This window comes from Chlorocebus sabaeus, chromosome 16, assembly GCF_047675955.1.
Source record: "Chlorocebus sabaeus isolate Y175 chromosome 16, mChlSab1.0.hap1, whole genome shotgun sequence".
Lineage (NCBI taxonomy): Eukaryota > Metazoa > Chordata > Mammalia > Primates > Cercopithecidae > Chlorocebus > Chlorocebus sabaeus.
Genome location: NC_132919.1, coordinates 73,904,028 through 73,925,080, shown reverse-complemented (window position 1 = coordinate 73,925,080; position 21,053 = coordinate 73,904,028). Strand labels below are relative to the sequence as shown.

The 21,053-nt window shown below is 48.3% G+C and overlaps 2 protein-coding genes across 5 annotated transcripts in view; both read right to left on the bottom strand.

Moving 5' to 3' along the window:
• Positions 1-21,053, bottom strand: part of CDK5RAP3 (CDK5 regulatory subunit associated protein 3) — a 174,434-nt gene that overhangs the window by 49,136 nt on the left and 104,245 nt on the right. The window lies entirely within an intron of this gene.
• SP2 (Sp2 transcription factor) overlaps positions 4,777-21,053 on the bottom strand; it is a 31,541-nt gene continuing 15,264 nt past the window's right edge. For all 3 annotated transcript variants that reach the window (XM_008012972.3, XM_008012973.3, XM_008012974.3), the window contains exons 2-7: positions 17,867-17,943; positions 16,128-17,102; positions 10,496-10,808; positions 8,627-8,801; positions 8,180-8,373; positions 4,777-6,011 (exon numbers count right to left, since the gene is read on the bottom strand). In XM_008012972.3, coding sequence (XP_008011163.1) covers positions 5,911-6,011; positions 8,180-8,373; positions 8,627-8,801; positions 10,496-10,808; positions 16,128-17,102; positions 17,867-17,943 — 1,835 coding nt within the window. In that variant the 3' untranslated portion in view covers positions 4,777-5,910. The remainder of the gene's footprint in view (positions 6,012-8,179; positions 8,374-8,626; positions 8,802-10,495; positions 10,809-16,127; positions 17,103-17,866; positions 17,944-21,053) is intronic.

The following is a 21,053-nucleotide window of genomic DNA, read 5'->3' as shown; positions in this document are numbered from 1 at the left end:
GCGTGACCAGAGCCCACTTTCTCACCATGAGCTGGGGAGCCCAGGGTGTCCCCCCGAGGACTCCCAGTTATCACAGTTCTATTAAACTTTGGGCCTGTCTCCCTAAAAGCTCCCTGGCATGGGATGGGTGGCCCTGCTATGCTGAGTAAGACCGCCTGCCTGTGGGAGGACAGTGTAGAAGACACACGCCTCATGGGACCCTGGTGTGGGCATTGCTGTAGGGGGTGGATCTAGCCCCCTCTGACTCTGCAGAGGGGTCTGTGTCCAGTCGACATCATGGCCGAGCTCTTCTAGGACTGGAAATTAGGAAGAGACTGAGACAATGTCAAGATTAATGACTGGGGACCGTGCCATCTTACTGTACTGCAGGACAGCAGTGGACCTAAGGTAGAGCTGACCCCAAACTCAGGGGTGTACATCACACAACTGCAGTCTGCAGAGCTGTCACAGGTATCACCTGAAAAGCCCAGGCTGATGACACAATGGATGCTCCACTACTTCTCCTGGGGGTCTGTGGCCTGTTCTTTCACTACTGGGCAACACATTCTTGCTGACACTACCACCATGAAAAGCTGTTTGCCTGCCCACTGGAGAGGTCAGTGCTGGTCTAAGGTCCTCTAGGAAAGGTCAGTGTGTTGGGGGCCTGGTGCAGGAGAGGAACTGAGAACCCTGTTCACCCCTTACAGGCAAGGAAAGCAGCAGAAGCAACAGGCACTTGAGCCTTTGGACACTGAGGCCAGTGGTCTAACCCCTAGGGGCTGTCCCACTTGCTTTGGACAGTTGCCTCCTTCCACTTTGATAATCTCTTGGGCAGTAGGTTAAACTGTTTGGGGAGCTGGGTGCAGTGGCTCACGCCTGTAATCCCAGCACTTCGGGAGGCTGAGGCAGGCGCGTCACCTGAGGTCAGGAGTTCAAGAGCAGCCTGGCCAACATAGTGAAACCTCGTCTCTACTAAAAATACAAAAAATGAGGCTGGGCATGGTGGCTCACGCCTATAATCCTAGCACTTTGGAGGCCGAGGCGGGCAGATCACTTGAGGTCAGGAGTTTGAAACCAGCCTGGTGAACATGGTGAAACCTTGTCTCTATTTAAAAAAAAAAAAAAAAAAAAGCTGGGCATGGTGCTGGACACCTCTAATCCCAGCTACTTGGGAGGCTGGGAACAGGAAACTTACATGAACCCGGGAGGCAGAAGTTGCAGTGAGCTGAGATCGCGCCATCACACTCCAGCCTGGGCAACAGAGCAAGACCCTGTCTCAAAACAAACAAACAAAAAACGTTTTGGCCATTGTGATCCTGTAATTTGGGGAAGGGAAGACTGAGAGGTAGGAGGTGTCGGGGTAGAGAGGATGTCACTGGCCAGGGAAGAGGGGATGGATGATGCAGAAGTCAAAAACTGGTAGCTCGAGGGCTGAAACTGGTCCTGCTGTATTTTTAAACAATCGAGCCAACATTAGAAGATCAGATTCCACCCCAAACTCCACATTTCTGGCTTCTCTTACAAAAATCACAAGAGTTGGCATTCTCACACAGCACCAACTGGCCGAAGCAGAGTAGGGGCACCCCCTGTAGTGGGGGGTGGATGTCCCAGTTTTGCAGTCACACACTCCAACATTTGCCCTAAGCAGAGGGTCACTGACATTGACCACAGTACTTGCTTTGTTTTCCTTATGGATGAAAACAGTTTCCCTCCTGGTCTCTGAGGTACTGGGGTTGCAGTGGGCCTGTGTTTAATTAAGGTACATGCAGCAGTCTATTTTGAAGCTGAAGAGGAAGAGGGGGGTTGAATAGCAGTAGGGCTTGAGGTGAAGCCCAGGAAGAAGACAGAATAGCCGTGGGGATTGAGGTGAACCCCAGGAAGAAGACAGAATAGCCGTGGGGATTAAGGTGAAGCCCATGCTGACTAGGAGGGCTCTGAAACACAGGTGGAGGGAGGAAGGCGAGGGGTCCCAGACCACTGCTCAGGAAGGTTCTAGTGATGAAGGAGCCAAGATCAGACCAGGTCTTAGGAGGCAGAGAAGATGCCTTCATTTTTATTCAGAATTGAAATAACCAACAGCTTAACTTCTTTGGCCCAATTTCTGGGTGTGGAAACTTTAAGGGGCAACCTTAAAGGGGTCTCAGGTTTGGGCAGTGGTTCTCAAATGGAGAACCCGAACACCCCATTCTCTGCACTCAGACTAGGACAGCTTGCATCCATTCGCTTAGGGCTCCTACACACCCACCCTGGGCTTGGGGCTAGGTCTGAACCCTTCTCTTGCTCCATCCCGTCTTCCTCAAAATATGTCATGTGTGGCGGGCTGTAACTTCAGCACTGTCATCAGACAAGCATGGGGCCTCAAAAGGGTACTGGAAAGATTATTATTTTCTTTTTTTTTTTTTTTTTTGAGACAGAGTCTTGCTCTGTCACCCAGGCTGGAGTGCAGTGGCACAATCTGGGCTCACTGCAACCTCTGCCTCCTGGGTTCAAGCAATTCTCCTGCCTGCCTCAGCCTCCCGAGTAGCTGGGACTACAGGCATGCACCACCATGCCCGGCTAATTATTATATTTTTTAGTAGAGACAGAGGTTTGCTATGTTGGCCAGGCTGGTTTTGAACTCCTGACCTCAAGTGATCCACCTGCCTCGGCCTCCCAAAGTGCTGGGGTTACAGGCATGAGCCACCGTGCCCGGCCAGAAAGATGATTGTGAAAATGGACTGGGTGGTTTGAAGGAAGGGCAAGGGTGACCCATTTGCTGGTTTGGTTAAAGGAAAAAAAAATGAAGTATATATAATGTCTGAATTTGCCTTTGGGAGGGAAATCCTGCCCAGTCCCCCTTTCTTCCAGGCATGGAATCCTGGTCTCTGGGATAATGAACGCAATGTCAAGTCTTAGCTGGACAGACAGGAGGGGCATGAGGGATAGGCTTTGGTGGACATGACGCTGGGGATGGTAGAGGACAGAGAAGGAACCACACATGAGGGACCCCCACCCTTGAGCTGCACCCAGATTTTCATCAAGGGCCCATCAGGATCAGGTGTCTGTGGGAGCCTCTTGCCCAGAGTGAGCTTAGACCACATCACACCTTCAACAGTTCCCCTGCAACTCTTAAATAATGGATAGGTTAAAGCCTGAGGAGGGTTAATTTGCCCATAAGTCTTTCTGTGCTTTCCTCGTGCCATCACTCAGCTAGGCAGAATACATTCTCTCGCTCTTAGCCATCCCAAGGGAGGCAGAGATGATCAGACATAACTTTTGAACCCCCATCTCACTGGAGAAGGCAAATCCTACACGGGACATGCTCGTCCTGCCCAGCTGGGGGCTGGCATCTTCATTTCCAAATGATGCTGGGAAGTCAGGTCAGTTTCTGTACTGGAAGCATAAAGCACATGGCTTGGAATCAGCTCCCAGGAAAGGATCATTCTTTGTGCCTGAGAGCAAAGCCAAGGGAAACATGTGGTAGACAGAGGTCACTTTGTTAATATTCCCCTTCTCTCCACCAATCCCCTTATTCAGAACACAGCAAGGCAGTTTTCTAGTCATCCAGTCCACCCATGAGGAATAAATACACCTCATGTCCCCCTGCTGCCAGTGCAGTGATGAGATGCAGGGCTGAGGGGCTGAGGAAGACGCTTCTGTGTCAAGGTAGATTCCGCTGGTGGTCTAGTATTGCCCAAACGGCTTCAGTAGGGATAGGAAAGGCCCCCTGCTTGTTAACAAAGAAGAGGTGAAGGGCAGAGAACCTGGATCTATCTGAGATCCGTGGGCTTTTTACTTTTTCAGCCATTTGAGGGTTGACTGGCTCCAAGGAAAAGCTGTTTGCTGGCAGACACAGGTGGCTGGTGACAAAGGGAACAGAGCAGGGGAATGGATAGCTCAAAACGAGCCTCACCACTCCTGAACAGAACAGCAATCCCAGCTGTGTCCTTCGAGGGTGAGTGAAAGCACATGCTGTCCTCTACATGCTTGAGGCGGACTTGCCTGTCTCTTCAGGCCGGATGCTCTTCAGGGCCCTGTGGGGCTTAAACACATGTACTGAGCTAGCTCCAATCTTAATCTGCACAACATCACAACCCCTGAGTTCCTATTAGCTCTGCAAAACAAAGCAAAACAGATCCCCACCAAAATTTCAGATTTGCAGCATCTGCTGAAACCAAAAGGCACAATCAACTTGTCGTCCTCTCTGGGTTACTGGGCAGGGGATATAGAAGGAACCAGAATCTGTGGCCAGAGTCCTCTCTCGGGTAGAGCTGGGCTCCAGGCCCCTCTAGCTGCCAAGACCTCCCAGGAACCTGCCTGGCCCTTCACTTTGGGAAGGGACCTTGGCCCTTGGGGAAATGCATTTTTGCCAGACTGTAGCCTTCTGGAGGGGACTGAGCCAAGGCCCCATTGGCTCTCCTCTCTAAGCCTCTTGCTAAGGGGCTCTGAGGCCAATGCCTTCCTCCAGGGGTTGGGGAGGTGGGTGGAAGAGTTAACTTGCTGGCTGAGGTCACTGCTGTGACTTGGCTCTTTGTATCTGATTTGTGTACAGGCAAAACTGGCTTACAGAAGAAAAAAGCAGGAACACCTGCACTGGGCGCTGGCCCTTGGAGGTGCTCTGGGGGCTTGTGCCAGTGTCGTGAGGTACATGTGGCTGCGGCCCCTTTTGGGCATGTGGCCTGGGTTTGCTGAGGGTCAGGAGGGTAAGGTCCTACCTTGATCCCAGTGTGGATCGCTCTGAGAGACCACAGCTCCCTCCTCTGGAGTCTCCTCTCCGAGCTCTCCAAGGGAAAAGACAAAGGAAGCCGAACTGCCAAGTTGAAGATTTTGCCTCAGGCAACTAAATTTATTAGCAAGAAAAAATTTTTGTCAGCCCAGCGCTGACCAACAAAGTACGTTAATAAAGGATAACAAATCTGTCACTTAATTCATAAAACATACCTCAAGCAGTTACAACTAAAAATAAAGTTGGATTTTTGTTTAATTTAAAAGCCTCAAAAATAACAAGCAATATGTTTTTAAACATGTAGTAGACACAATTGTCTATTATACAATATACACTGTACACAAGTAGAGCTTGGGCCGGGCAGGGGTGAGGTGAAGGGAGAGGGAAGAGGTGCAGGATGGGCAGGTGCTGTTATCTGAATCCAGATTTGAGTTTAAATGCTGTGTCATTTAGAAAAGGGAATTGCTAGAGTGAGAAAAAAATTCATATGCTCATCATTGCCCCCAACCCTCAACTGAAAGCAGGCATTGGGGAGGTGAATAACAAGGAAAGGAAGAAGGGAGCAATTAAATAAAACTTCTTTAAAGCACACACAGTACACAGTGTTCATCATCTGAAGTAGAGAGTATAAGGCAACGTTCTCCATAGAAAAAGAGGGGGATCAGGAGGAGTCGGTGGGTGTCTTTACTTTTTAAACAGAGCTGGAATGTGCTGGAGGAGAGGTTGTGGCGGGGCTGGGCACATGGAGTGGAGGTGGCCCCGAGTCTCTCCAGAGGTGGGTGCCAAGCCCCAGGGCGTCCACAGTGGCCGGCAGGGCCAGGGAGGTGCAGGAGAGTGGGCATGGCACGATGCGACTCCGGCAGTGTTGGGAGCAGGGATTGGGGTGGGGGATGGGGGCTCACTTTGCTCCTCGACGGAGTGAAATGCATGTTTTTCCTTTGGAAATAAGGGTTCCCACGCGTCCTGGTTTAGAACGTCTCATTGGGCACGGCCAGTGTCCACAGTCTGGGCAGGCCGGGAGCTCGTGGTGAGGGGAAGGGCCAAGGCGGAGCCAAGGGGGTTCAGAAGGAGGACAGGGAGCAGAGCCCCTTCCTGTGGGGACAGTTGCAGAACAGGAGTGGGGCTGAGGGCAGGCCCAAGGCAGCCACAGGGCTCCTTTCCACCAGGGGCCCAGGGAGGACACAGGCGGGGGATTGCATCTTCAGGGCCTCCCGCCGCAGTTGGCCTTACAAGTTCTTCGTGACCAGGTGGGTCTTGTAATGCTTGGTGAGGTGGTCACTCCTCATGAAGCGCTTCTGACACTGGGCGCACTCGAAGCGTTTGTCCCCTGGGAAGAGGAGATGCCCATCACCCACATACCCTGGGCACAGACCCTGTCTCTGCCCAAAAAGGTGGGGTGTGTGTGAGGGGCACCCAAACAAGCTGACGTAGCCTTGTCACCACATTCTGCCCACCTCCTGCTCTCACATTTGCTCCCTGGTGCCTACTCATCTAAATCTTTTTTTTTTTTTTTTTTTGAGATGGAGTCTCACTCTATTGGCCAGGCTGGCGTGCAGTGGTACAATCTCCGTTCACTGCACCCTCCACCTCCCAGGTCAAGCAATTCTCCTGCCTCAGCCTCTCAAGTAGTTGGGACTACAGATGCCCGCCACTGCGCCCAGCTAATTTTTGTATTTTTGTAGAGATAGGGTTTCACCATGTTGGCCAGGCTGGTCCTGAACTCCTAATCTCAAGTGATCCGCCCACCTTGGCCTCCCAAAGTGCTGGGATTATAGGCATGAGCCACCACGCTTGGCCCCCTACTCATCTAAATCTTTTTATCAATTCTCATTTCTCTCTGCCCCCATTTGACCTCTGCAGTCTACTTTGTTCCCATTCCTTGTCCCTGGAGCCCCTGCACCTAAGAGTCTTCCGTGCAGGGTTGTCCACCTGCTTTCTTCTTTTGTCTGACTTTGAACCTGGATCAGCATCCTCCCCATCGCAGGAAAATCCCGCTCCACCCTGACCCTGCCAGCCCTGAGCACTCACTTAGTTGGAACCATGTTGACCCCAACTGCTTTCCTGTGGAGTGCTGGCTCCTCTGCCTTTTGGGGAGTAGGACCTGTCTCACCACACTGGCCAGGAGCTGGAGCTCTGGGTCAAGCTTCCCTCAGCCCTCTAGCCCCAGGACAGGTGTCTGCTCACTGCAGGCATTCACTATAGCAGTGTTTGCCAAAGTGTATGTGTGGACCACTGTGGATACCCAGGACAATTTCAGGTGGCAGATGTATGAACTTTTTTTTTTTAAGAGATGGGCTCTCGCTATATTGCCCTGGCTGATCAAACTCCCGGGCTCAAGTGATCACCTGCCTCAGCCTCCCAAAGTGCTGGGATTACAGGTGTGAGCCACTGTGCCCAGCCTGGATCAATATTTTTAATAGTTTTGCATTGATTTGCTAGTACCTAAAACTGTAACTGTGATATCTCACTTTGGGAGGTAGAAGAGGGAGGATCAGCTGAGCCCAGAAGTTTGAGACCAGCCTGGGCAACACAGTAAGACCCTGTCTCTACAAAAATTTTAAAATTAGCCAGGTGTGGTGGTGCACGCCTGTAGTCCTAGCTACTCAGGAGGTTGAGGTGGGAGAATTGCTTGAGCCCAGGAGTTCAAGACTGCAGTGAGCTAAGATTGTGCCACTGCACTCCAACCTAGGTGACAGAGTGAGACCCTGTCTCAAAAAAAAAAAAAAAGAAAGAAAAAAAGCTGTGGCATGGCCTGGGTTTGAACCTGGCTGCACCAGTCACTAGCTGTGTGACTGGGCCACTTCTCCATGCCTCAGTAAAATAGGCATCAACAGGCCGACGCAATGGCTCATGTGTGTATTCCTAGCACTTTGGGAGGCCGAGGTGGATCACCTGAGGTCAGGGGTTCGAGACCAGCCTGGACAACATCGTGAAACCCCGTCTCTACTGAAAATACAAAAATTAGCTGGGCATGGTGGTGGGTGCCTGTAGTCCCAGCTACTTGAGAAGCTGAGGCAGGAGAATTGCTTGAACCTGGGGGGCGGAGGCTGCAGTGAGCCAAGATCATATCACTTCACTCCAGCCTAGGCAAAAGAATGAAACGCCATCTCAAAAAAAAAAAAAAAGGCATAAACATAAACAAAGTATCCTCCCATAAAGTCCTTACCAGGATCAACTGAGGTAATCAGTAAAGTGCTTAGTACTGTGCCTGGCACACCATGTCAGTGTTTGTTAAATAACTATGCTGACATGGCAAAAGTCATCAGGTTGTGTCATGCAACGACAACTATTCCTTTCCCATTACTTGGAGAAACAACAGTGATAACGGAATGGCTTCAAAATAATTTCCTATGTCGTCCCTGGACAGTCTGTAGCTCTTGCTCAGTGTGGCAGTTCCAGGAGTGTCAACGTTGCTAAAGCCGGTAGAGTGGGGGTGGAGGGACAGGCAGGAAGTTGACCTGTGTGGTTGGAGGGTCCCGAAGGCAGGGGGCTGACCTGTGTGGGTGCGAGCATGCCGCTGGAGCTCGTCACTCCGTGTGAACCTCTTCCCACAGAAGAACCAGTTGCAGACAAAGGGCCGCTCGCCAGTGTGCAGGCGCACGTGGGCACGCAGCAAGGACGTCTTACGGAACGTCTTGCCACAGTCGGGGATGTGGCACACGTGCTTCTTCTTGCCCTGCTCTCCAGACCTGAGAATTGGGGTGAGGGTAGAGTGGACGGAATAGGAAGAGGAGAGAAAAAAGGTAGAGGATGGGGCAGGAACAGGATGCAGTGAGGATGTGGGATCAGGTCAGAGAGCACAAGGAGGCAAGGGGCAAGGTGGCACAGAGCTGCCAGCTCCTCCCTGCCTGATCTGTGCCAGTTGCAGCTCTGGACAACTGTTCAGGAGGAGCTTGGGGAACACAGGCCAGCCTTGTGGCTTGGCCCCTCTCCTTGAATTACCTCTTCTCCCCATCCTTGCAGTTGGGACATGTGCAGGCCATGCGGCGCCGCTTCTCCCCAGGCTGGGTCTCTCCAGCCAGGGCTTGTTCCATTTGCAGCTGGATCTGGGTGGGGCTCAGCCCACTGATGGTCAGGTTGTTCCCAGAAACATTCTGCACTGTCAGCTGCTGCTGCCCTGTGGGGACAAAGAGGGCAGAGTTCAGGGCGAGGAAGCCTGAAACCTCGAGTCAACCCTTCTGCCCTTCTGTGCATGACAAAGATGATAATCGTAGCAGCTATTTTTGAGAGCCTGCTATACAGTGGATACCGTTTTAGGGACCTTGTATGTATTCACTCATTTAATCTTCATGACCCTATAAAATAGGTACTATCAGCACTTTACAGATGAAGAAACTGAGGCTCAATAACATAGCAAGATCACACAGCTAGTAAGTGGTAGAACGCAGATCTGAACCCAGGAAGCCCATTTCAAAGTCGGTGCCCTGAACCACTGTACTATGTAGGCAGAATTTGCTTCAAAATATTGCCCACATGATTTCAGTTGGGAAGGGACTTGTCTTAAGACATTTCTTCCTGAATCTCCTCCAACTTTAGGCCCTTGTGAGATACCAACTCTGCTTTTAGGAAAGTCTCCAGGAATTTCTGTTAAAAAGAGAGAGGTCACAGGCTAGGTACAGTGGCTCATACCTGTAATCCCAGCACTCTGGCAGGCAGGACAATTGCTTGGGCCCAGGAGTTCAAGACCAGCCTGAGCAACATAGGGAGACCCTCATCTGTACAAAAAACTAAACAATTGGCTGGGCATGGTGCTACATGCCTGTATTCCCAGCTACTCAGGAAGCAGAAGTAGGAGGACTGCTTGAGCCCAGGAAGCTGAGGCTGCACTGAGCCATGATCTTGCCACTGCACTTCAGCAAGGATGATAGAGCGAGGCCTTGAGGCCATGTCTTTAAAACACACACACACACACACACACACACACACACACACACACACACACACAAAAGAGGACACAGTTCTATGGGCTTTGGGAAAAGTCAGATGCTCTAGGATGCCTTATCCTCTTGGAGGTAACCTCAAGAGGGAAAAGCAAATGTGTTAAAGTGCTAAAAATTCATTAAGGATGGGCTGGGTATGGTGGCTCGCGCCTGTAATCCCAGCACTTTGGGTGGCTGAGGTGGATGGATCACAAGGTCAGGAGTTCAAGACTAGCCTGGCCAAGACGGTGAAACCCCGTCTCTACTAAGAATACAAAAATTAGTGGGGCATGGTGGTGGGCGCCTATAATCCCAGCTACTCGGGAAGCTGAGGCAGAGATCGCGCCACTACACTCCAGCCTGGGCAACAGAGCGAGACTCCATCTCAAAAAAAAAAAAAAAAAAAAAAAAAAAAAAATCATTAAGGATGAAGAGAAATTCAGAGAGCTCCCCCTACATAAGGAGCCATTTTTGCTAGGTTGCTCCAATTTTTCCTCTGGTTATTTGCAAGGCTGGTTTCACAGCATAAATCTCACCACCGAACTGAAGAGCAGCACAAACTGTTCTGACTGCCAGGGGCTCCCTTTTCTTCCAACCTTAACTCAAAGCTTTCTCCTCCAAGAATCCGTTTTTGCGTTTGGATGTTAGTTGGAAAGTTTTCCGAGTACATCTGTCTTCTCTGTTTTCAACTGTCAGATGGGGACATATGCCTTAAACTATCTCTGAGTGCTATCGTAAGGACTAGGTGAGAAGCTGCAGGTGGACGTACCCTTAAGCTATGATGGACAGCATCCTCACTATTGTTACTGGAAATCCCGGGGCCAGCCCATAGTTTCCACCTGCTAGGAGCAGGTACCACTGCCAACACCCTGGCCACAGGGGCCATCCTCACCGCCTGTGTTGGTGATAGTGACAGGCACGCCCTGGACCTGGACACCATTGATGTTGATGGTCTGCATTGCCTGGGCAGCTGCCGCCAACTGGGCTGCATTCAGGCTGATGATGCTCCCGGCGGGGGCAATCTTTGGCAGGGGACGCTCTTTTCGGAGAATTGCAGCTGAGTGCTTTTTGCTGGTCCCACTCAGATGGGGAGCACGGGATGCAGGGCTGCTACAGGTGGTGTTAGAGGTGGCTGCAGCTGTTGCTGGGGGGCTGTCCTGGACAAGGACTGTCTGCACCTCACCGGAAGGCGTGCGGATGTAGACCTGGGAGGGGCCAGAGGAAAAAAAGTCAGTGACCGGAAAAGACTGGGTTCCTGGGGCTTTCAAATGTCCCTGCCCAAGTGAGAACTGGGGGCGCCTGACAGCTAAAAGTCTCTTCAGTTCACCTGTGTACATTTATACACAGCTAATGCTCAACAAAGGGCTGCTGGCATCCTATACTATGCTGGCGAATGTTGACTATTGATTTGAAATCAAACGTTGAATTTACTTAGCATGGAAAAAGATAATTGCCAAGAATCAGAATTGGAGATTTAGAAGGCAGTGCACTGTGAATGACCATCAACCAAATGACACAGGCTCACTTTAGTTTTTAAGAGCCACATATTACAGCCCACGAGTTCCAGGTAATAGTGAGCTATGATCCCTCTACTGCACTTAGCTTGGGTGACAGAGCAAGACGCTGTCTCAAAAAAAAAAAGTTTCTGGTCTTTGTAATCAGAAGAAGAAGAAAAAAGAGCTATGTATTAATGAAAAACAACCTTTCTCCAATTCAGATTGGAGAAAAATAAAATATGCTCATTGTTGGTGAGAGAGCAGAAAACAGGCACTTACTCGTATATTAGGCGTGGAAGTATGATGTGGGCTAACCTTGCTGGAAGGAAATTTGGGAATATGTATCAAAAACCTTAAAAATATGCATGTTAGAGGCTGAGTGGGACAAGGAGGGCATTTGTAGCGGGGAGGAGGGTGTCCGTCGTGGGTAGGGAATGGCGGTGGCAGGCTGAGGAGGGTGTCCCTATGGGAAAGCTAATGACTGTGGGAGACTGGCTGCATACCTAGGACTTATCCAGAAAGGAAGTATGTTAAGGATAATAGGAGTGAGGGCTCTCACTGTCACAGAAGGGAGTTATGGAAAGGGAGAAGGCTAGACGGAAGGCTGTGGTGCTAGATGGGAATTAGAGACATTGGTGGAAACTCATGGGTTTCAATATATACAGACAAAGAAATACAGATTCAAATGTGTGTATATGTGTATGTGTATATATTTGTGTGTGTCCTTATATAAGTTTATCTACATCTATCCATGTAGGCATTGCTTCGGTACGTCTGTTTATATATACTTCCTAGCTGTGTCCGTTGAGAAGGGCTAGGACCAGCCATGCCCAGTAGCAATGAGCTTACCTAGCACCCAGGCCTTAGCTTGTAACTCACATGCTCCACTAAAAGGAACCCAGGCTCCTTGGAGAAATAGCTGATTCCAGGGTTGGGGCAGGGAAGGTACAAGAAAAGCTTGGAACACTTGTACTAGAAAGTAAAGGAATGCTTACAGAATGGTGGGGACTTGAAAAGATACAAGCCAGCTTAAAGGGGAACCCACTGGCCAAATCTAGGTCAATGAAAACATCGAAATAATCTTTACGGATTATAACCCAGTGAATAAAACAGGAATCTGGCCAGGTGCAGTAGCTCATGCCTATAATCCCAGCACTGTGGGAGGCAGAGGCAGGCAGATCACTTGAGGTCAGTGGTTTGATACCAGCCTGGTCAACTTGGTGAAACCCTGTCTCTACTGAAAATGCAAAAAAAAAAAAAATTAGCTGGGAGTGATGGCGCACGCCTGTAATCCCAGCTACTGGGGAGGCTGAGGCAAGAGAAGTGCTTGAACCCGGGAGGTGGAGGTTGCAGTGAGTTGAGATTGTGCCACTGCACTCCAGCCTGGATGACAGAGTGAGACTCCATCTCAAAACACAAAAAAAGCAGCAATCTGTGAGTCCATAATGACGTAAATAAATAAATGAGGAGGAAGAGGATGACAGAATTAAAAAGAGGCTATCACATCCTTCAATGAGAGAAACCAGGAATCTGAGAAGAAATGGTTGACCCTAAGGCTGAGGTTGGGAAAATGTAAGGAATGAAGTTCAGAGACATGCTACAACAGGATGAACCTTGAAACATTATGCTAAGTGAAAGAAGCCAGTCACCAGACACATGCTACAACATGGATGAACCTTGAAAACATTACAAATAGACTAGTAGTTGCCAGGGGCTGCAGGGAGGAGGAAATAAATGGGGAGTGATGGCTAAAGGGAGTTTCTTTTTGGGGTGATGAAAATGTTCTAAAATTATATAAAGGTAATGGCTGCACAACTCTGTGAATATACTAAAAATCACTGAATTGTATACTTTAAAAGGGTGAATTTCATAGTATGTGAATGTCTCAATAAAGCTGATTTTATTTAAAAAAAAAAAAAAAAAGAATGAGAGCCTGTTAAAGGGATATAAGAGCCGACCTGAAGGCCGGGTGTGGTGGCTTGCGCCTGTAATCCCAGCACTCTGGGAGGCCAAGGCGGATGGATCACAAGGTCAGGAGTTCAAGACCAGCCTGGCCAAGATGGTAAAATCACGTCTCTACTAAAAAAATACAAAAATTGGCCAGGTGTGGTGGCTCACGCCTGTAATCCCAGCACTTTGTGAGGCTGAGGTGGGCGGATCACGAAGTCACCATCCTGGCTAACATGGTGAAACCGTGTCTCTACTAAAAATACAAAAAATCAGCTGGGCGTGGTGGCACTCGCCTGTAGTCTCAGCTACTCGAGAGGCTGAAGCAGGAGAATTGCTTGAACCCAGGAGGCAGAAGTTTCAGTGAGCTGAGATGGCGCCACTGCACTCCAGCCTGGATGACAGAGCGAGACTCAAAAAAATAAAATAAAATAAAATAAAATAAAATAAAATAAAATAAAATAAATAAAAAGAATGAGGAAGTGTTTCAGATCAAAAGAGGCTAAGGAGACAACTAAACGTAATGTGTAATACTGGATCAGATCCTTTTGCCACAAAGGAATTAGTGGGGCAAGTGGTGAAAACAGAGTGGGGTCTTGGAATTAGTAGTGTGTTTCATTGCTAATTTTCTGGGTTTGACAATTGTATTGTGGTAATGTAGAATGTCCTTGTGTGTAGGAATTAAAGCATTCAGAAGTGACAATCATGGTGGCATGGAGGATCATGGTGGCAATTTACACTCAAATGAGTCAAAAGGAAAAAAGTTCTTTGTAAAAAAAAATCCTGCTGTGATTTTGATTGGGGTTATTTTTAATTCCTGGATTATTTACAACTGTGCTTCTTCTCACTTAAACACTAATAAACATCTCATCTCTTAAATTTTTTTTATAGAGACAGGGTCTCTGTCACCCAGGCTAAAATGCAGTGGAATGATCATAGTTCACTGCAGCCTCAAACCCATGGGTTCAAGTGATCCTCCCACCTCAGCCTCCCGAATAGCTGGGATTACAGATGTGCACCACCACGCCTCACTAATTTTTTAATTTTTTGTAGAGATGGGGTCTTGCTATCTTTCCCAGGCTGGTCTTGAATTTCTGGGTTCAAGCGATCTCTAGCCTCAGCCTCCCAAAGTGCTAGGATTACAGGCATAAACTACCTCACTTGGCCCATTTCTTAGTAAATATGCAAATCTCATTCCCAGTTTTCTGATATGTGCCCCTTTTTCAAATCACTGATATTTTTTGTCTGATTTTGTGTGTATATGTGCGTATGCATGCATGCATGCATGCATGTGTGTGTGTATTTGCATCTGAAGGTTCAGCAAGCTTTTTTTATAAAGAGCCGGAGAGTAAATATTTTAGGCCTTGTGGGGCATATTGTCTCGGCTACTTAACTCTGCTACTACTATTGTGCAAGGGCAACACAAATGGACATATCTGCACTCCAGTTAAACTTTATTTACAAAAACAGGTGGCTGGGCTAGATTTGGCTTGAAAGTTGGTCACAGACTGCAAACCTCTAATATAAAATACAAATTTTTAAAAAATATATATGTCCTTGACCCACTTTTAGGGATTTATTTAGCTATAAGATTGGAAACAGCTTAGATATATACAGTTAACAAGGTATCAGTTGTATAATCATCCGCATGTTGGGATGATATAAAGCTGTGTAGTCATGAAAAAATAATGCTGTGGCTAAATCTTTCTGCATATGCATCATTATTTCCTTAGGGAAGACCTGGGATTAAGTCCTGTCCCATCAACCTCAAGATATGGAACCTCATGGAAGGGAGGGAGGCAATGCCGAGGATGTGCTCCTGAGCAGGTGCCACAATTCTTCACCTGTCAGGTAGGTCTGATCATGGGAATTCACAGATACTGTGATAAACGACTTATAAAAAAATCACCTGGCAACATAAAATATGCCAGAAGGGTGAATTCCTGTGTGACTTCTGTGTCCACAGTTCAAATTCAAGGGCTGTCTTCTCCACCTGGGAAATGATACAACTTCCCACTCTCAGTCATTCGGTTCTCCCTCTATAGACAACGAGGTCATAAATTCCTCAATGGCAGGAACTTTTTTTATATTAAAAAATAAAACTCCCCAATTTTAATGGTAGCACCTGCTACACATAAGACACGAGAGTCAAGGTGGAAGATGGAAGAGTGTGGGGTCTGAAGTTACAAATCGCAGCTGACTCCTGGTTCCTGTCATTTGTGCCCTATTTGATCCTGGAAACTTCATAAATGATCTGAGTTCTGGGTTCTCCATCTGCAACATGGGCACAATTACTGGCACTTAGTAGGCATGCACAAAGAATAAAACTTGCCTCACAGAGCCAAAGAGATTCCAGAGTATTAGAGCACATTAATAAATGCCAAAAATAAGAACATTCTTGTTGGATTCAGCATCCCAGTTTGGCAGGAAGCAGTGGCTCAGCCTGGCATGGTGGCATACACCTGTAGTCCTGGCTACTCAGGCTGAGGTAGGAGGATTGCTTGAGCCCAGGAGATTGAGACTGTAATGATCACATCACTGCACTCCAGCCAGGACAACCGAGTAAGACCCTATCTCAAAAAAAAAACCACCCTAAAACAAACATTCCAGATGAATCTAGCCGAAATATTGCTGCTATAAAGCTAGGCTGCTCTTCCTGTTTTTATCTTGTCATTAATAATGATCAGCATTTTTCTCATTAATTTTCTTACTTTACATAAAATTCTATGGACTGGAATGTTTTCATTCTTGTTAATGTTTTGAGTATGTAATTCTATAATCAAAAATAAGTGTTATTAAAAAGTATATATCTGTCCCCTTTCCATCCCCTGAAAAAAAACCCATAAAGAAAAAGGGCCAAAATATCCCTATGTTTCATCTAATTTCTAAAGATAAGCAGTACTTGCCCCTATGAACTAAAGAGAGCCCATTGGTCAGGTAGAAACGGCCACTTACTGCCCACCCCAAAAGATACTGACTCTCAAAGGTCAGATTAAGCTGGGAGATGATCAGCATCATCTTCAGAGCAAGCCAAAAAGACGTAACCAGAGGAGGAGGAGGACAGTACAGGGAGTGTGGTACCTGAGTAGGTGTCGGCTCAGCTGCCTGGATCTGAAAGTTCTGGGAGGGCTTCTGGGGGACAGTGGGGAGGGTGGCAGATGCCGCCTGCACCACCCGCAGAGCCTGCTGGGGGATCTGCACCACCTGCTGCTGCTCGGCCTTGGGGGGCACCACCTGGACCTGCTGGACCACAGCTGGCTGGCCCCCCCCAGGGCTCTGAACAATGAGCAGGTTATTTCCTGCTTGGATGATGTTGTCCGCGGTGGTCTCGATCAGCACCGTCTCCACCTGCTCAGCCACAGCCACAGGGGGCTGGGAGGCAGGAAGGCTCTTCTTCCTTGCTTTCTTGTTAGTCTTAGACAGTGGGGTTGGGGGGCTTTCAGTGAGGAGCTGAGTGGGGGCCCCGGTGTCACTGGCGTTCACGAGGTTGTTGACAGGCAGAGTGAGTGTCACATTGCCGCCCCCACCTGTCAACTTCACCACATTGGCCCCACTCTGCACGGGGGTGGTGGTCGTACTTGACTTCTGGATGGGGGCTGGCTTGATGGGGACAGGCTTGTGACTGGACGGTGAGGGGGTGATGATGGCTTGGTTGGTGCCAGGGATGATCTGGATCTGGTTGGTGAGATTGGGCTGTACTTGGATGGTTTGGGAACTGCTTGCCTGAATCTGAGGGACTGCCTGGTACTGGATATTGGCATTTGATCGGGTCCCTTTGTTGATCATGGTGGGATTCTGGATAGCAAACACCAGCTGCCCTCCAGGATAGGAGGCGCTCAGTTGTGACCCCTGAATCTGAAGTATATTTCCTTTGGAGGACAAGATTCCAAAGCTATTCTTGCCGGGGCTGAGAGGGAGAGGGGCAGGTTTGATAGGGACAAGTTTCCGCGGTGTGGGCTGTGGGGGAGCAGGAGGTGTCACAGCAGCTTCAACTGCTGGAGGGCCAATTTTGCTACATGTTGCAGCAAGCAGGGCTAAGGGAGATGGCTGGGAGTCCTGCAAAAAAACAGCAGAGAAAAGGAATGAGACAGGAAGGCCCGCTGCCCAGCCGCCTCTGTCCATGATCCTCTCTTCTTGGCGGTATTCCACGCCACTCTTCCCCACCTCCGTGGCAGGCATGTTGCCAGCACCCTCCCCTGCTTGGCTGCTGTCTCCCCTTCTCTACTGGTTTCTCCATTAAGTGAGGGAGAAAAGGTGGACAGTGTCTTTCTCAGGAAGGAATCCCTGGCCGCACCCCACAGACAGGGTAAACTAACAATGTGAGCTGACTTCCTACTCCCCACTGGCCTTGTTTCTAAGGACAGTGAAGCATGTTTGGCTCTTAGATGGAGTTTTGTTAGCCCACCCCAGGGACTGAGGGGTCCCTGATTGCTCAACTGAGGAAAGGAGGGAGGAAAAAAGAAATGGAGGGGCAACAGGAGGAATAAATACTTCAGTAAAGGGCTTTTTAGTACTCAGAACATGTAACTTTATAGATTGGGCTACACTTTCGAGACAATGAGAGAGCCTGTTTTCCTTTTCCTTTTTTAGTGAGGTCTGGTGGAAGGAACACAGAGTTTAATCCTTGTTTTTCCGGCAGCCCAACTGTGGCACCTTAGGTAAATGGCCATGGTTTCTCAGTAAAGAAAATGTGGCTAACTGAACCTTCCCCAGTCTCATAACCTAGGGTATTTATAGTGAGACAGTGAAGAGAAAGTGTTTTTGGTAAGTCTGTCCAGGATGCTGCAGCCCCAAGCCCTCGGAGCCCAGTGCCTACTCGCCTGTGTGGTGGAGGCAGCAGGCTGCAGGTAGTCACTGGGACTGACAGCAGCAGTGGCAGCCATGCTGGTCTGTGGATCTGTTGGAAGAAAAGAGATGCAGTAATGTATAAGATGCCCAAAAATAACGCAAGCCCACTTGCCTCAGATTTTCTTTCTTTTCTTTGAGACGGGAGTTTTTGCTCTTGTTGCCCAGGCTGGAGTGCAGTGGTGTGATCTCGGCTTATGGCAACCTCCCCCTTCTAGATTCAAGCAATTCTCCTGCTTCAGCCTTCTGAGTAGCTGGGATTACAGGCGCCACCACCATGCCCAGCTAATTTTTGTATTTTCAGTAGAGACGGGGTTTCACAATGTTGTCCAGGCTGGTCTCGAACTCCTGACTTCAGGTGATTCACCTGCCTCGGCCTCCCAAAGTGCTGGGATTACAGGCATGAGCCAGCACGCCTAGCCATATTTTCTTTTTGCCTCTATTTGTTGCTGCTTCTCCAAGGGAAGTTAAAGACTTTTCCCCAGACTTCCCCACCCTGGGTTGACAGTCTTACATCTATTTCAGTAGATTACTTTCTCCTCTCCTCAGACTCAGCCATCTGAGGCTGTGAGGACAGCTGGTCCTACTGTCGTTGGACTGTCCCCTCCAGCCACCACAGAGTCTGAGATAACACAAAAATAACCAAGACTATACCAGGACTCTCTTCTGTAACTCAGCTATGCCCTCTCTGATGGGCACTGCTGGCTCTCCATAGCTAAACTGGAACTCCTCTATGGTGGGCAAGGGGAGCTCCCCAGCTAATCCTCTAGCTCAAACTCAAGCCTCCTGTTCACTCCTGCTGTAGACAGATGCCAAAACTGAGAGGGAAGTATCGCTCAGACAGTTTTTCGGACAAGGAGGACACACCTGCTCCATTCCCAAATCTTGGGTGTTTTATGCTCAGCCTTCACCACAAAGGCTGTTGTCCCCAGGCAGCATATACAGCACATGGGTCAATTCTTTTTTTTTTTTTTTTTTTTTTTTGAGAAGGAGTTTCACTCTTGTTGCCCAGGCTGGAGTGCAATGGTGCAATCTTGGCTCACAGTAACCTCCACGTCCCAGGTTCAAGCGATTCTCCTGTCTCAGTCTCCTGAGTAGTTGGGATTACAGGCATATGCCACCATGCCTGGCCACTTTTTGTATTTTTAAGAGAGACAGGGTTTCACCATGTTGGTCAGGCTGTTCTCAAACTCCTGACCTCAGGCGATCCACCTGCCTCGGCCTCCCAAAGTGCTGGGATTACAGGTGTGAACCACTGCGCCCGGCCTCATGGGTCAATTATTTACGTGAATTTACACTTTTTACATAGTACAATAGGCATGGCCCCACAGGCATCAACCAAGACTCGGTAGAGCTAATGACTAACTGGCTATAACAAGGAGAATGAAAACAGAGTAAATTCTATTTTTGTTTAAATGTGTATATATTTCTATACATGAATATAACCAAATAGGAAAAAGTCTTAAGCCATTATCTCCTAGTGGTTGAGTTTTGTTTGACTTAAATTTATTTTGCACCTTGTTTTTCTGTACTTTTTCATTTTCCCATGATAAATATATTCTACTGTACTTTTTTTCTTAAATAAAGAAAAATATGGTTGAGGAAGTAATGAAGGGACTCTCTAATGTGCACTTAAGTCATCTAAAAGAGGCCAGGTACAGTAGCTCATGCATGTAATCCCAGCACTTTGGGAAGCCAAGGTGGGAGGATCGCTTGAGCCCAGGAGTTCAAGACCAGCCTAAGCAACACAGTTAGACCCTGTCCCTAATAAAAATTTTTTAAAAAGAAAGAAAAACAAGATCAGGAAAATGAAAGTCATGAGAATTTTAGAAGAAAGAATCTATGCCATCTTCAAGTTCATAAATCACTAAGGAAAAGAATACTAGGCAGAATCAGATTTCGATCCTGGACCTTTGGAAAGCAGATTTCACTAAGTACAGAAATAAGAGGGGTATTACTTTGAAGACTCAAAGAGACAAAAAGGCTCAGGGTGCATTCTGCTTGGAAGGCTGAGACGGAAGGATCACTCAAGGCCAGGAATTTGAGGCTGCAGTGCCCTATTATCACACCTGTGAATAGACAAAACACTCCTGCCTGGGCAACACAGCAAGACCCCATCTCTTAATAAAACAAACAAAAAGGCTCAGGGGTTGAGTCCTTGTAAGGAATTTGGCAAAAAGAGGACAGATATTGGGCTGGGTGTGGTGGTTCATGCCTGTAATCCTAGCACTTTGGGAGGCTGAGGCAGGCAGACTGAGCTCAGGAGTTAGAGACTAGCCAGGGCAGCATGGTGAAACCCCATCTCTACTAAACATACAAAAAATTAGCCAGGCGTGGTGGCAGGTACCTGTAATCCCAGCTAAACGGGAGGATGAGGCAGAATCATTTGAACCCAGGAGATGGAGGTTGCAGTGAGCTGAGATCGCACCACTGCACTCCAGCCTGGGCAAGAGTGAGACTGTCTCTAAAACAAACAAACAAACAAACAAACAAACAAACAAACAAACAGAGGATAGATACTGGGAAAGCTTCTCTGGAAGAACAATTCTTAAATGGGGAAAGGTAAAGAAAAGGTGAAGGCACTGGACGCAGTGACTCATGCCTTTAATTCCAAAACTTCGGGAAGGTGAAGTGGGAGGATTGCTTGAGGCCAGGAATTGGAGACCAGCCTGGGCAACAAAGGGAAACCCTGTCTCTACAAAAAATTTAAAAATTAGCCACACATGGTGGCATATGCCTGTGGTCCCAGTTACTTGGAAGGCTGAGGTGGGAGGATCACTTGAACCTGGGAGGTCGAGGCTACAGTGAGCCATGATCACATCACTGCACTCCAGCCTGGGTGATGGAGCAAGACCCCATCTCCATTTAAAAAAAAAAAAAAAAAAAGGTGAGGTGGAAACTGAAGCCCTGGATAGGTGCTAAGCTGGTAAGAAAGCACACCAGTGCCTTAAATGGTTACCAGGCCTGAAGTTCACACAAACTGTACTCCAGAGGGGGAGACTTTGCAGACACAACTGCAAATGTGTGTGGAGCCAGAGGGCAGCTCTGGGCAAAATTATATATGCAGATCCTGTAATATTACAGGCACTGATCCTTCGCAAAATCCTAGAACAAACGATTGAATAGTACTGTAACTACTGAGGAAAGGAAGGAGTGACCACA